The sequence below is a fragment of the Mandrillus leucophaeus genome, unplaced genomic scaffold (assembly GCF_000951045.1).
Source record: "Mandrillus leucophaeus isolate KB7577 unplaced genomic scaffold, Mleu.le_1.0 Scaffold842, whole genome shotgun sequence".
Lineage (NCBI taxonomy): Eukaryota > Metazoa > Chordata > Mammalia > Primates > Cercopithecidae > Mandrillus > Mandrillus leucophaeus.
Window position 1 is genome coordinate 348389 of NW_012109164.1, and position 16376 is coordinate 364764.

At 39.3% G+C, this 16376-nt stretch overlaps 1 protein-coding gene across 1 annotated transcript; it reads right to left on the bottom strand.

Annotated features, from left to right (window-relative positions):
• Positions 1 to 3648: 3648 nt before the first annotated feature.
• LOC105530741 (olfactory receptor 4D6) lies at positions 3649 to 4688 on the bottom strand. The gene has a single exon (XM_011968407.1). It carries the CDS (start codon positions 4671 to 4673, stop codon positions 3729 to 3731), a length of 945 nt encoding a protein of 314 aa, XP_011823797.1. The 5' UTR covers positions 4674 to 4688; the 3' UTR covers positions 3649 to 3728.
• Positions 4689 to 16376: the final 11688 nt, after the last annotated feature.

The window sequence follows — 16376 nt, forward strand, 5'->3', positions numbered from 1 at the left end:
TTTGCCTCTTGTGCCTCAGATCCTCAGTGGTGAAATGCCGCAGCGGTCTATGACAATGCAGTGTGGGATAATGTTAAGAGCTTTGGAGTAGGGCACGCCGGGGCTGGAATTCTGTCTCTTCCTACTTTGTTACCTTGGCAAGTCTTTTAGTTTTCTTTAGTTTACTCCTCTGGAAACTGGGAAGCATAACACTTTGTTAGGTAGCATAAGGAGTAAATGAAGTAGTGTTTGTAAAATACCCATCATTCAGTAGTCGGCATTTAGTTAACTTGGTTCCTTTCTGTTTCTCCTAAAACCGAATCTTTTTTAAAATTAATTAATTTATTTCTTATTATACTTTAAGTTCTAGGGTACACGTGCACAACATGCAGGTTTGTTACATATGTATACATGTGCCATGTTGGTGTGCTGCACCCATTAGCTCATCATTTACATTAGGTATATCTCCTAATGCTATCCCTTCCCCATCCCTCGACCCCATGACAGGCCCCGGTGTGTCATGTTCCCCTTCCTGCGTCCAAGTGTTCTCATTGTTCAATTCCCACCTCTGAGTGAGAACATGTTGTGTTTGGACTTCTGTTCTTGCAATAGCTAAAACTGAAACCTGCCTATCATGAAAGGTCATTTATGAAGACATTTGCAAAATGTAAAATGCTATTCTGTGAAAGGACAGCTTCTCTTTGAATCAGCTTGCTTAGTTTTGTTTCAGTGAACATGTGTGAATTGACTGAGTGGAACCAAGGCTTCAGCACTGGGTGAATGGGTTTGGGAATAAGGCTGTCTCCAAATCAAAGAGAAACGACACCCAGTGAGCCATGGGCAAAGTATGCATATGGAGCTGACTCTGAAACTTTCACAGTTGTTAAGGGAATTTGAGGTTAAGGTCATGTCTTTGTAAGTAAGCACCTATTTTGTAGAAAGAGCTTCATGATCCTCATGGGCAAACCCTAAACTGAAACAAAATCTGCTCCTTTCTTTTTCTTATTTCATTTTATTTTACTTTTATTTTTGGAGACAGTCTCATTCTGCTGCCCAGGCTGGAGTTCAGTGGTGTGATCTCTGCTTATTGCAATCTCAGGCTGCCGGGTTCAAGCAATTCTCATGCCTCAGCCTCCTGAGTAGCTGGGACTACAGGGGTGCACCACCACGCTTGGCTAAGTTTTTGTGTTTTTAGTAGAGATGGGATTTCACTATGTTGGCCAGGCTGGTCTTGAACACTCAACTGAATTCAGGCAATCTGCTCATCTCAGGTTCCCAAAGGATCACAGATGTGAGCCACCGCCTGGTCTATTCTTTCCATCAAATACAAACTGCCTTCTCTTTTATTATGCTGACCTTATTGCTGTGGTTCCTTTTTATGAAAAAAATATTACTTATTTCCCAATATTTAACATCCATTTTTTTTGGTTTCCTGTTGCTAAAGTTTTCAACTATTTTTGCCATATCTTATACACTTGATGCGTTTTTCATGCTCATCATATTCATGCATAATCCATAATATCTCACACTCTGACAGTTCAATATTCTTACCTAAATCCTTCAGTGTCCAACTATGAATTTACACCATCTGAGACTGGGTAGCTGGGCCTCAGCATATACAATCGTGAGGAAATATAGCGCTTGAAGATAAAGTCCTTCTGAAAATAAATCATACCAGATTTCAATGTCTTCTCTTCAGCCTTCATGTTGGAAAGAGCAGACTAAGAGAGTTACATCATTGTTGGCTCTTCTCCTTGGCTCAAAATGTCCTTGCTATGTGCACTAATGTCTCAGGCTCAGGCCTAATATGAGAATTAGCAAGGGAAATTTTATTGGATGTGAGTGTGGAAATAGAATGGGCATCCTTCTGGTAGTGTCAGAGTTCCAGAGGGAGTTATTAAACAGTTTCCAAGTTATTACTGCAAGCAAATCCACACATATGCACACACACACACACACACACACAGACAGACATGCACAAGGATGCCCATGTTTCTCTGCTTTCCAAATTCTTTCAAGGCCCCAGAATGCATGGACATGAATCTACCTCTTCTGTGATTCTCTGAGTTTTGGGGAAATATTGGTCTCTGGAAACATCTAATGTCATATAATCATTCATACTCAATGAGAGCCTGACATGTCCAAAGAGACAATTCATTCTCAGGGGAGCAACAAAACTTACTTATTACAGTGAGGTATGGCCCTTCAAAAGGCCTCAGTACACATAAATATATACAGTATATTTTTGGTATTGAATTTCCTCATAAAGGAGCAATTAGGAAAAACAGCTAATAAAGCTCCCTGAGGGGGCTAATAATTTTTTTGTGTGTGTGTGGAAACAAGGTCCTGCTGTGTTGTCCAAGCTGGTCTCCAACTCCTGGGTTCAAATGATCCTCCTGCCATGAGTAGCTGCGACTCTAGGCCCTTGGGCCTGCACGGTGAGCGGATGCAGGGTCTTGGCTCATTATCTCGGTCTTGTAGGACTCAGGGAGGATCACAGATGTATGCCAACTACTAGGATCTTCGTGGCCAAATATTAATGCATTATAACAGTTCAGTACCTTGCAAAACTTTTTTCAATGTGTTGCAATTTCTTGAGCTTCCTTACTTCTCTTGGATAATTTTTGAATGACTGTTGAAGGCCGAAGGGTGGATTTGAGATGAGTATAGAGGAAGAAGGAGGATTCATTGTCTTTACATATCTACTCTCTTGGAATCCTTCCCTTGAGAGAGAGGTGGATTCTAACACAGACCCAGTGGCTATTCCCAAATGACCCTGAATACAATGTGTTTCTTTTCTCTCCTGGAACAAAAAGTGGGCCATGGGCCATGAAGGCATAAAATGTATTTATTAGACAGGTTTTGTTTTCTTGAACCACCATGATTTGTCTTGAATTGTCTACCCATACATAAACAAAAACTATGGTTTTATTCCAATCACAAAAGCCCCAAGGGTGAAATGTAAAGAGTGTATAAAGAAGAAAAGGAAGTTCAGGTTAACATAAAGAAATTGTCTCTGCGCATATATGTACCCAAACTGTACAAGCATCTTTTTAATTTCAGTTCGTAAATCAGTAGACTAGACCTGAGAACAGGAAATACTTGGTCCATGTATAAATTTGTCCACGTACATATTTGACTTACAATTTAAAATATTCCTCCCATTTTCACTAATTGGTGAAATATACTTAAAATTCTGTACTTAAAATATAAAATCAAGTGATTTTAATAATTGACTGGATATAGCAGAGTCACCACAGAAAGCATATATGAAATAAATGTGTCTATATTCTGCATATATGCACATTTAGGAAGAGAGGGATAGGTAATAGGGAAAGTTGATTGAATACCTGATTAATGCCAGGAGCAGTACTAACCTTCACAACTATCATCGTCAATGCATTGATCACATTTCATTCTTTTGACAACCTTGTGAGCAAGTAATGATATTTCCATATTACGGGTGCTAAAAGTGAGATAAGTGTTGGTATGAGTCACAGATAACACCAAAAAGCATTTAGGGTATTGCTTTCAACCTTATACCGCCTTCTTCTCCTGAGTCCACAAACTCAATAGCTCACATTGTTTAATCTCATTTCTTCTTTTTGTTTATACACTCTCGCTAATAGAATCGAGTGGCTATGAAGATATACAATGAAGTGGTGGAAGAAGAGCTAGCTACCTGTTACTCTTAGGCTAGCATTTTGAGAAAACTAGATCAGATGGACTTCCACTCTCCATCTGACTACTCACCCCCATTTTCTGCTCTCGGAAGGCCCAAGTCTCCTCTGCAGCCTCTGCATGGCTGACTTCATCTCTTGATTACTCAGGGAATAGATTAAGGGGTTCAGCATGGGGGTAATGACCGTGTTATTAATGGATATGGTTGTGTCCATGGGCAGCGTCATGAAGGGCCGGCAGTAGATGTAAACGCAAGGCACGAAGTGAAGAGTCACCACCAGGATGTGGGAAGTGCACGTGGAGAGGGCCTTGTTCCGCCCCTTCCCAGAGTGGGATCTCAGCATCACCAGAATGACCGTGTAGGAGCCCAGGAGCAGCAGGAATGAGAGCAGGGTCACCAGTCCATTGTTAGAGATCATGAGAAGCTCCAAAACAAAGGTGTCAGTGCAGGCCAGTTTTACCACCTGGGGCACATCACAGTAGAAGGCATCCAGCGTGTTGGGGCCACAGAAGGGGAGTGGAAGCATCAGAAATACCTGGACGATTGAATGCAAACCACCACCCACCCAAGATGCCACCACCAAGGCCACCCACACCTCTTTCCTCATCATGTTCACATAGTGCAGGGGCTTGGCGATTGCAAGGTATCTGTCATAGGCCATCACAGAGAGGAAAAATATATCTGCCCCACCAGCAAAGTGGAAGAAAAAGATCTGTGCCATGCAGCCATTGTAGGAGATGGTTTTCCTCTCTGATAAAAGATCCACCAGGAACTTGGGGACGGTGATAGATGAAAAAATGATGTCCAGGACTGATTTGTTCCGCAGGAGAAAGTACATAGGAGTGTGCAGGCGGGACTCACAGGTGACAGTGACCACAATGAGTGCATTTCCCAGGACGGTTGCTACATACACAGCAAAGAAGACCACAAACAAGAAAAACTCCAGCTCTCGGGAACGAGTAAGTTCCAGGAAGAAAAACTCCTTTACATTAGTGTGGTTGATCTGGTCCATGACGGGGATGACTGTCTTCCACGTCCTACCCTGGGCGAAGATATATTAGAACTTGGATTATGGTGACATGAGGTGGCAAAATCATTGATCACATACTGCTCTCAAGCATCGAGGTCATCATGACTACACAGAAAAACTGGGCCAGCCTTCCCTTTGTGGTCTGGAAATTCTTCTTTCATATGGTTCTTCTTTCTTATTGTAAATATCCTGGGTTGACAGGGAAAAACCATCATATGCCTGTATCCTCACTCTGACCAGAGAGAGATGGATGGACTGTGGCCATTCGCCTATGCTTTACCAAGGGCTTTCACCTGCAATAGCTCATCTTGATTTCGATTCTCATGAAGTTTCTGAAGTCTTTAGAACGATTATCTACATTTTATATATGGGGAAACTGAAGCTTCAGAGCAGTTAATGACTTACTCACATCTGCATAGTTGCAAAATTAGTGAATTGTAAATTGAGGATTCAAATCCAAATCATTCTCCTGACTTGAGAAAGATTCCCTCCTTGACCAAATGTTGCTTAGGCTCCTCTGAGCCCTTTTCTTGACTATGACTCAATCTTGACCTTCTGTGTCTGTCTTTGCTGAGCCCAGTTTTAACAGGAATCTTGCCAAGTCAGTTTAATGAGAATTTCCCACCCTTGAAACTAATCAAATTCCTCACCTGTTACCCTTTTATGTATTTATTATTTTTAACCTCATCCCTCACCCTCGATATCTAAGTCCTCGTGTCTAAGTCCTTGGCCAGTCTTTAGCAAGAATTCTTTTACGCTAGTTTAGCAAGAACCACCCTACCTTTGATATCACTTCTTAGTAATTTCCAATCCACTGACCTCCCTCACTCTGCTCATTGCTTATAAATCTTCACTTGTCTTTGCTATATTTTAAGTTGAGTTCAATCTTTTTCTTCTATTGCAAGAGTTTTAAATGAAATCTATATTCCTGTCTTTAATAATTGTCTGGTGAATAATTTTTCTTTAACATAACAGTCTCCAGGGATTTTTCCACTGTACCACTCTGAGAAATCAGAGTGTCTGGGGCTTACTTTGGCTTACGAGAATTCTAGTGTGTATGTAAGGCTTAAACAGTTTATTAAGTAGCCTGTCTACCTATTCCTCATCTCATCCCTTATAAAAAGAGAAGAGTCAGGACCTCATAATTACTCCTCTTTGGCACTCTGGGAAGCCTGGACCTTGCTATTGACACACAGGGCTCTTGGTAGAGTATAGAGCTACAATCATTATTAAGGGCATGTTTTAGTATCACAGAAAAACTGATCATTAGAGCATCACAGGACTTCAGAGATAAATTAGTCTAATGCTTCTTACTTCAGGAGTGACTAGAGAAGGACTTTTTTTTTTTTCAGAATCAGAGTTTGAATTGGTGAAAGATAGAGAGCTGTAACCAGGTTTATTGACTCAAATTCTAGGGATATTCTACTATTGCTATATAATAGCAATTTACTATATTAATATTGCTTTTCCCCAAATCAGAAATTCAGTCATGTGAGGACAAACTTCTTTTGGTAAGAATATCTGTGTGAACCAGGTGCCGTGGCTAATGCCTGTAATCCCAGCACTTTGGGAGGTCGAGGCGGGCAGATTGCTTGAGATCAGGAGTTTGAGACCAGCCGGGGCAATAGTGAGACCCCATCTTATCAACAACAACAAATTAAAAAAAATAAATTAGCCAGGCATGGTGGTGTGCACCTGAGCTACTCAGGAGGCTGAAGTAGGGGGATCGCTTGAGCCCAGGAATTCAAGGCTGCAGTGTGCTATGATTGTGCCATTGTACTCCAGCCCTGGTGACACAGCAAGTTCCTGTCTCTACAAAACAATAACCCCACCCCCAAACCATTTGATACAGCAGGCCTGTGAAACAAAAGAATATCTGTATGTCCCAAGGACTCACATTCTAGATAATTTTTAAAAATTTAAGGAGCCGGGCACACTGGCTCACGCCTGTAATCCCAGCACTTGGGGAGGCTGAGGTGGGCGGATCACGAGGTCAGGAGATTGAGATCATCCTAACACAGTGAAACCCCGTCTGTACTAAAAATACAAAAAATTAGCCAGGCATGGTGGTGGGCGCCTGTAGTCCCAGCTACTCAGGAGGCTGAGGCAGGAGAATGGTGTGAACCCAGGAAGCAAAGCATGCAGTGAGCCAAGATTGCACCACTGCACTCCAACCTGGGCGACAGAGCGAGACTTTGCCTCAAAAAAAAAAAAAAAAAAAAAAAAATTTGAGATGACCGAAATCTAATTCAACAATAAAAAGTAGGCAATTGGCATTTGAAAAAACATAATTATGTCTGAAAAAATATAGGATAAGAAAGAAGACAGTATACCAGATGAACAAAGGATAGAGCACTTTCCCTGAAATAAAAGCAAAAGAAAGTGTTCCATAAGCAACATAGTTCTTAATTTTTCTTATTTCAGTTCTCTTACAGTTGAGTGTATTTTATAGTTTAGTTTGTGGGGTTAGAACATACAGAAGTCCTCTTAAACAAAAATCTTGTTATCTTGTTAGATCCCTGATGTTTCCACCATTAGAATAATTTCATTCCTGTGGAAGTGAGTTGCCGCTTTTATTTTTGTTTATTTATTTTTAATTAAAAAACTTTTTACAATCTTTTAAAAATTGCACATATTTAAGGTATACAGCCCAAAAGAAATCTTACTTTAATATGCTAGCCTCCAGTAACATACTAACTGGTACAATGTATTTGGAATTATGTCATTTCCTTTTATTAGAGTGTCTACAAGGGAAAGCATCCATCTTTGGATTGTACTCAGGGCAGGATCTATTTAGTTCTTCACAGGAGACTCCAAAGAAGACATTTATCCTAGATGAAAGTGCAAGGCAGAGCTCCTGTGGGACATCAGTGTGCATTCTTTTCTGAGGCAATAAGAATTGTGTAACTGACTGTGTATTTGTGTGTGTGTGTGTGTGTGTGTGTGTGTGTTTTAACACAGAGTCTTTCTCTGTTGCCCAGGCTGGAGTGCAGTGGTGCAATCTTGGCTGACTGCAACCTCCGCCTCCCAGTTCAAGCCATTCTCCTACTTCATCCTCCCGAGTAGCTGGGATTGCAGGCAGGAGCCACCATGCCTGGCTAATTTCTGTATTTTTAGTAGAGACGGGGTTTTGCAATGTTGGCTAGGCTGGTCTGGAACTCCTGAACTCAGGTGATCTACCCACTTCAGCCTCCCAAAGTGCTGGGATTACAGGCGTGAGCCACCGCGCCAGGCCCTGACTATGTATTTTTGTTTTGACTTTCATACATTCAAAAACATATGTGTGACTTAATTTCCTACTCTATCATTTTTCACATGTAACCTCTTAACAGTTCCTTACGTACATTCTATTGTTTTACTGTATGTAGTTCTTTGTTGTTGCTGCAAGGTCTCCCTGATCCCCTGTGGAATGTGATGGGAAATACATCAGTGACTAAGGTAGAGACAGGTTTTCATAGGTATGTGGGAGTCAGGCAAGTGAAGAATAAGCATCAGTCATGATGGCTAAAATGGAATGAGACACCAGCCAGGAGAGCACAGCAGTTTGGGGTTCAGGACTTAAGATAGATAGTATGGAAACCAGGGTGAGTGTGAGGCATTGTGAGTCAGGCTTGTAGAATGTACAGGAAGTGAGGGGCTACAAAAGTCATACCTTGATCTCTTCAGTTGCCTAGTCAGTCCCTGATTAGTCTTTTTGAATAATCCTGCACTCAACATTTTGTAAATGCATTTTCATGTGCATCTATGATTTCTTTTAAAGATACATTTCCAGAAATGAACTTACTAGGTCAAATGGCATGTTCGTTTTCTAATTTTAACTGATGATAAAGGTATTGTAAAGAGCTGCCGCACAGCACAAGAAACGATCAACAGAGTAAACAGACAACCTGTAGAATGGAAGAAAATTTTTTGCAAACTATGCATCCAACAAAGGTCTAATATCCAGCATCTATAAGGAACTTAAATAAATTTACAAGAAAAAAACCGAACAACTCCGTAAAAAAGGAGGCAAGGGATGTGAACAGACACTTTTCAAAAGAGGAAATACATGCAGCCAATGATCATATGAAAAAAAGCTAAACATTACTGATCATTACAGAAATGCAAATCAAAATTACAGTGAGATACCATCTAATACCAGTCAGAATGGCTACTATTAAAAAGTCAAAAAATAACAGATGCTGGCAAGGTTGTGGAGAAAAAGTATGCTTATACACTGTTGGTGGGAATGTAAATTAGTTCAGCCATTGTGGAAGACAGTGTGGAGATTTCTCAAAGATCTAAAGACAGAAATACCATTCCATCCAGCAATTCTATTACTACATATACACTCAAAGAAATATAAATCATTGTATTATAAAGACATGCATGTGTATGTTCATTGCAACACTATTCACAATAGCAAAGATATGGAATCAACCTAAATACCCATCAATGATAGATTGAGTAAAGAAAATGTGGTACATATACATTATGGAATACTATGCAGCTATAAAAAAGAATGAGATCACGTCCTTTGCAGAGACATGGGTGGAACTGGAGGCCATTACCCTTAGCAAACTAACGCAGGCACAGAAAACCAAATACCGCATGTTTTCACTTGTAAGTGGGAGCTAAATGATGAGAACACATGAACACATAGAGGGGAACAACACTTACTGGGGCCTTTTGGAGAGCGGAGGGTGGGAGGAGAGAGACCAGCAGGAAAAATAACTAACGGATACCAGGCTTAACATTGTGGTGATGAAGTAATCTGCACAACAAGCCAGGTGACACGAGTTTACCTACGTAACAGAGCTGCACTTACATCCCTGAACTTAAAATAAAAGTGAAAAAAAAAAGAAAAAAGAAAAATGAAAAAAAAAAATGGAATGGGTGTGGTGGCTCACGCCTTTAATCCCAGTAATTTGGGAGGTGGAGGTGGCCAGATCACTTGAGGCCAGGAGTTCCAGACCAGCCTGGATTTCATGGAGAAACTTCTCTACAAAAAATATTAGCTGGGCCTGGTGGTGTGTGCTGTAGTCCCAGATCCGCAGGAGGCTGAACTGGGCACATCAGATTTCCTGGGACATCGAAGCTCTGGTAGTGAACTGTGATTGCGCCACTGCACTCCAGTCTGAGTGATGGAGGAAGAACCTGTCTCCAAAGAAAAAACAAAAAACAAAACAAAACAAAAAACACAGCCCAATTCTAATTGTGTTTGAATGTTTAATGTCTTTTCTTTTTATAGATAGATACTGTGAGCTGAAATAAATTGCAACACTCTTTAACTTCTCATAGAAATGGAAGACAAGAAGATTTTGTCACCTTAATAATATAAATACCAAAAAAGCAATTAAAATATTAGAATAAAACTTACATAAATGTTTTCATAATTTTTGGAGTAGGGGAGCATTATGCCAATAATAATTATATTTGACTAAGTAAAAATATAAAGCTTTTACATTTTAAAAGCGTTATAAATAAGCTTAAAACTAAATATAAATAAAAAACTTGGGAAAATATCTAAAAAAAAATAAAACAAGCTTAAACATCTTTGATATATAAAGAGCTCTTATAAATCTGTAAGACACAGACATTTTGATATTTTAAAACAAAAATGAGTTGTGATTCACAGAAAAATACAGTTGGTTAGCCCACATGTGAAAAGACAATCAATCAACTGTTGATCAAATAAATATATTGGGAGGCCAAGGAGGGAGGATATCTTGAGCTCACAAGTTTGAGACCAGCCTGGGCAACTTAGGAAGATCCTGTCTCTATTAAAAAAGGGAAAGAAAGAAAGAAAAAGGAAATACAAATTAAATTGCAATGAGGTATCATTTCTCATCTAGAAGATTAGCCAATGTTGAATAGTCCACTGTTGGCATAGATGTGGGGAAAGTGACACCTTTATATGGTTAATAGGAGTGCACACATGGGCAACATTTCTGGGGTCATTCTGGAAATATGTTGTCAAAATGTAAAATGTACAAACACCGTGACTCAAAATTTCTACTTTAGGAATTTATGCTAAAGAGTTAATAAACCAAATGCTTAATGTCCTAAATATAAGCCAAGTTCATCTCAGTGCTGTTTCAAATAGTAGAAATTAGAATTTAAGTTAGCGTCTGATACAGAAAATTTGTTCAATAAATACGGCACAATAGTACAATTAAGTATTTGCAGACATTCAAAGTGATAACGTAGAATTGTACTTTTAAACATGGAGAGACTTCTTTTTAGTGACAGATGAAAACACTGAATATGTCACATGATGTTATTTTTGGGAAAAATATTTACATGGCTAGAAGTTTGAAAAGATGTATTAATAAATGACAACAGTAGTAGCCATTATCTGTTGATAATTGGATTTTGGTGTTTTTATTTTAAAAAGACATTCTGTTGTGTCTAATTAAAAAAATGATTTTAAATGGCTTCTGATTTTGAAAATCAGAAAAACTACTATACCTATTTACAATTCGAAGAAAAAAGTTCTCCGTTAATTTGAGCTCTGATATTATGTATCTTGTATTTTTCTTTTTTTGTTTGTTTTTAAAATTGTTCTCAGAAGCTGACTTATTACAGAAAAGGGTGTGTGGGAAAGATAGCTCTAATTTTTCTTTGGATGTGTTATGGCTCCATGAGGCATTGGCTGGAGGCACCTAGAGCAGAACCTGGGACCAGCCAACTCAGGTCTCTGGGAACTGAGATCAAATCTACTTATTGTTGACTTCTCTTTCAGATTAATATTATTCCATAATATTATTATTCTGGCCAATCACCTTAGAAGGTTCTGGACTATCAGGTTCAGTGTCAGGTCAGGATCAAATAATAGCCTTTCTATTTTGTAACCTCAGGGTTGCATTATTGAACGTAGAATTAGCTTGTTCAAAAGAGCAGAGCCTTTGAAGCCAGATTCCAGTATTTTAAACTGTGGCTCTTGTGACCTGGAGCAATTTAACCTTTATGAACCCTGGGATCTTATTCCATGAAATGGGGAACATACACCTTACTTTGCATAGTGAGGTTTGCTTGTCATAATCTAGCACTTTTCACTCCTTGCCTTTATGGGTCTATGTGTGTCTGCCTTTTCCTCCAAATGATTCTACCTTTCCTGAAGGCAAGGGTTTGTCACTGTTGTATCCCCAGATCCTACCTGGCACATAACAGTTATTCAATAATTCTTTTTGAAGATGAATGAACAAATGGGTGTCCAGCTCCTGACGTGCAGTAGTTCCCCAACAGTATTTGTTTTCCTTTAGGCCATTTTCAGCCTCATCTTACATCCCCTATTCACTTATGTTGCTGTATAAGTCAATTAAACGGCTTAATGCATATGAGAGAATACTGTAAACTTCAAAGCATTATACAAATGTAGGGTATTAATATTATCATAATCCTAATATCATTATATAGTTTTCTTTCTGCTGCCATCTAACTTTTAATCACCTTTTAAGAAAGAGACCATACCAGTTTTTTTTTTTTTTTAAACATTGTAGGGGCTTAGTAATGTTTATGGAATGAGTTTTAATTTTTGAAAAATTACCTAATTTGAATGTGTCTTAAGAAGCCCAGTATTTTAGGTTAGAGGCAGGAGATCTTAATTGGCCCGAAACTTTTAGTTCAAGATGACATATCCTTCCAGAATTGCAAATGGACATTTTGCCTTTCAGAGACACTATCGAAATCATAAGGTTGTAGGTATGCAAAATTTTCAGGATGCCCTCACCTACCTTTGCATTGGTAAAGTGAGCCTGACAAGTTCCCCATCATCACTGCTCTGCCCTTCTTCACCCAAACACAGGAACAGTTTACACTGTTCCTAACTGACACTGAATTAGAAGTCTACTATAATAATTAGCATAGGGAATAACGTTGGATATTTGTAGGAAATACAATTTTCAATGGAGAAGCAGGCAGTTGCAGATGCAATGGGAGTTATTAAAAAGTCACTAAGCAACACGTATGCATGTTTTTTCTCTCCTTTACACACACACACACACACACACAATTATGATAGCACATCTAATAAGGAGGTGATGAAACTGTGTACAGGGAAGTCTGAGGAATCTCTAAAGGTCCCTTCTCTAAATTATAACAACATCAATGTGATGCAAAGTCCTTGTATGATAACCATTACAGCAATTTCATCAACAATATTATAGTTCAAGAGTCTATTTCTTGTGACAGTGGTTACAATTTGGGTCACATAATTGATTTTCTTCAAACAGATCAATTACAGTGATTGACCAAAAATGCATATTTATTGCTTTTTGTGTATCGGGCAGAGTTCTAGATGCTGAGAATATATTCATGAAGAGACAGATGTGACCCCCACCCTCAAGCATATACTTACAACTGTGATGATTCACACCAAAGGGCAAGAATGCGGCGAGATTGGCCCAGGGATTTAGTGAGGTCCAGGGAGTCTGGGAATGCTTCCTTGGGGGAAGCGGCATTTGGTAATAACAAGAATCTCTGGTTTTTACATAATGTTTTAATTTTTTTCTAAGAAGTTTCTAAAAATCAATTTTTTTTTTTTTTGGCTCATAATAATCCTGTAAGATCCAAGCATTGGATGTGACCAATGTCATCATAAAGGGGCCTCGACTGAGACCTGGAGATACTGGCAAATTGGATTCCACTAGATGAGGCCTCCTGGTCTGGTGGCCCCTCATAGTCATGGATGGGACTTCAGTTTAGTGCTTCTTAGAGGATCGGGGTGAAGGAACCTTAAAGGTCTTAGTATGTGTATGGGGAGTTCCTTCCCTTGTCCTCCTGTTTTCCTGGAGAGGAACTTACACTGAAATGGCATGCAGGTTTTGTGCCTCCTTCTTCACTCAGTCTTTTCTAGGAAGGTAGGAGTGATGTAAAGCAAGCGTGTGCAACCCACAGCCCGTGGGCTGTATGTGGCCCAGGACGGCTTTGAATGTGGCCTGATACAAATTTGTAAACTTCCTTAAAACATTAAGAGTGTTTTTGCGATATTTCTAAAAGTTCATCAACTATTATTAATGTGTTTTTTCGTGTGGCCCAAGACAAATTCTTCCAGTGTTGCCCAGGGAAGCCAAAAGGTTGGACACCCCTGATTTAAAGGACTGGTGAATCGGGGAAAACAATTAGGCAGGAGAACTTGGCCTCCTGATCTTCCTTCTCTTTCTTTGGGATCTGTCTCTCTGCAGACAGCATGTGGACTGATTTTCTCTCATCTACGCAATTAGTGCAACAGGGCAAGCCTGCTTCTCCTGGGTTAGCCTGTCTAATTGTGGTGTACAGTGTGGGGCAGCCATAGGACCAGATCAAAGCCATGTCCTCCACCAGAACATTATCTGTCGGTTTAACATTATTAAACTGATACTTTGATTTTTGTCTCCCTGCCTCCTGCTGTTCTCTACTACCCAATAATGCCTGAAGAAGCTAATGATGTCACTGCAAGCAAATAGGGGTGAGGATCAGACAATCTCTCTTCATATTCTTTCTTGAATTTCCCTTGTAATAGTAAAATGCCTGTAAATTTTTGATTCATTTGCTTATATTTCTGTAAAGCAAGTATCCCTTAATATACAGATATACTGTCAGCTTTTCATTCCTAAAATGTTACTGACTTAATTGTTGCAGTTTCATACACCAGCTTGACCGCAGTGGCAATGGTTCTGTAGTCCTAGGCATAACTGTGGCCTCTGCTTCTGGGCTTACATTCGGAAGATGTGCAATAGAAAAATGGAGGCATGGGATGCTTCCAGTAGACAGAAGTGGGAGGCATATGTTGAGATTCTTTAGTATTTTCCCTAGGTGGTATATTTGGCTGCCACTATAAAACCTCCCCACTTCAACCTTATCAGGGGCCCACTTGGGGGAAATGTCACAAAGTGTTGATGAGTTTTGTCTCAGAAGCCATGCTGAGTCATTTTCCACTCAATGACTGTGTGAGTGGGGATTCAATGACTTAACATGTATGAAATGTTCAGAATAGAACTTGAAACTTAGTAACACTCAGCAAATTTCAACTCTCTCTCTCTGAGTACCTGTATATATGAATAGTAGGAGTCATTCTACGTTTTATTGGCCATGGATAGGAATGAATTTAGAGGATGAAGAACCCAGGAAACCTGAGACAGGGATCTCTGCTTTCCTATGCATTGTTTATGTTCTTCCAGATATGGAGGAAATAATTACTTCTCTTATATGAACGATCAAGTCAGATATCTACTTATCCAATTGACCTACACCAAGGAAAAGTGAATGTGTTGCAAGTGGCCAGAGAGAGAGATTTACCAGCAGAAAGAGTTGTGTGGGACAACTCCACTGTAACTGCCTGAAATGAAGGGGTAATTATCTGGAAGTGGGAACCTGGGATATATCTCCCTGAGTTGATGCCAAATAAATTATACCCAATGTGGGCTGCAAGGTTTAATTTATTCAAGAGGAGAAACAGGAATTTTATAGGAGCAATGGGTTCAGATAGAAGATAGTAAGGGGAATTCAGGGTGTGGTGATCAAAATGGACACCAAACTGTGAAATGGAGGCAGATCCTGAACTGGTAAAGGAATGGCATGGTTAAAATCAAGGAGATAGTATAGTCAAGACAATCCTAAGCAAAAATAGCAAAGTTGGAGGCATTACACTCCCTTTGCTTCAACCTATAAGCAAAACAACATGGTACTTGTACAAAAACAGACACATAGACCCATAGAACAGAATAGAGATCTCAGAAATAAGACTGCATATCTGCAACCATCGAATCTTCGACAAACCTGACAAAAACAAACAATGGGGAAAGGATTCCCTATTTAATAAATGGTGCTGGGAAAACTGGCTAGCCATGTACAGAAAATTGAAAATGGGACTGTTTCCTTACACTTTATACAAAAATTAACTCAAGATGGATTAAACGTGTAAATGTAAAGCCCCAAACTATGAAAACCCTAGAAGAAAATCTAGGCAATGCCATTTAAGACATAGGCACTGGCAAAGATTTCATGATGAAAACATCAAAAACAATTGCAACAAAAGCAGAAGTTGGCAAATGGGATCTAATTAAACTAAGGAGATTCTGCAAAAGAAGCTATCATCAAAATGAACAGACAACCTACAGAATGGGAGAAAATTTTTGCAATCTATCCGTCTGACAAAGGTAACTTAAACAAATTCACAAGAAAAAACATACAACCCTATCTAAAAGTGGGCTAATGTCATGAACAGACACTTCTCAAGAAGACATTTGTGTGGTCAACAAACATATGAAAAAAAACTCAACGTCACTAATTATTAGAGAAATGCAAATCAAAAATCAAAATGAGATACCATCTCACACTAGTCAGAATGGCAATTATTAAAAAGTCAAGAAACAACAGATGCTGGTGAAGCTGTGGAGAAATAGGAACATTTTTATACTGTTTGTGGGAATGTAAATTAGTTCAACCATTGTGGAAGACAGTGTGGCAAGTCCTCAAAGACCTAGAAATGGAAATATCATTTGACCCAGCAATCTCACTAATGGGTATATACCCGAAGGAATATAAATAATTCTATTATAAAGATACATGCATGTGTATGTTCACTGCAGCACTATTCACAATAGCAAAGACATGGAATCAACCCAAATTCCCATCAATGATAGACTGGATAAAGAAAAAACGGTACATATATACCACGGGATACTATGCAGCCACAAAAGGAAGGAGTTAGTGTTCTTTGCAGGG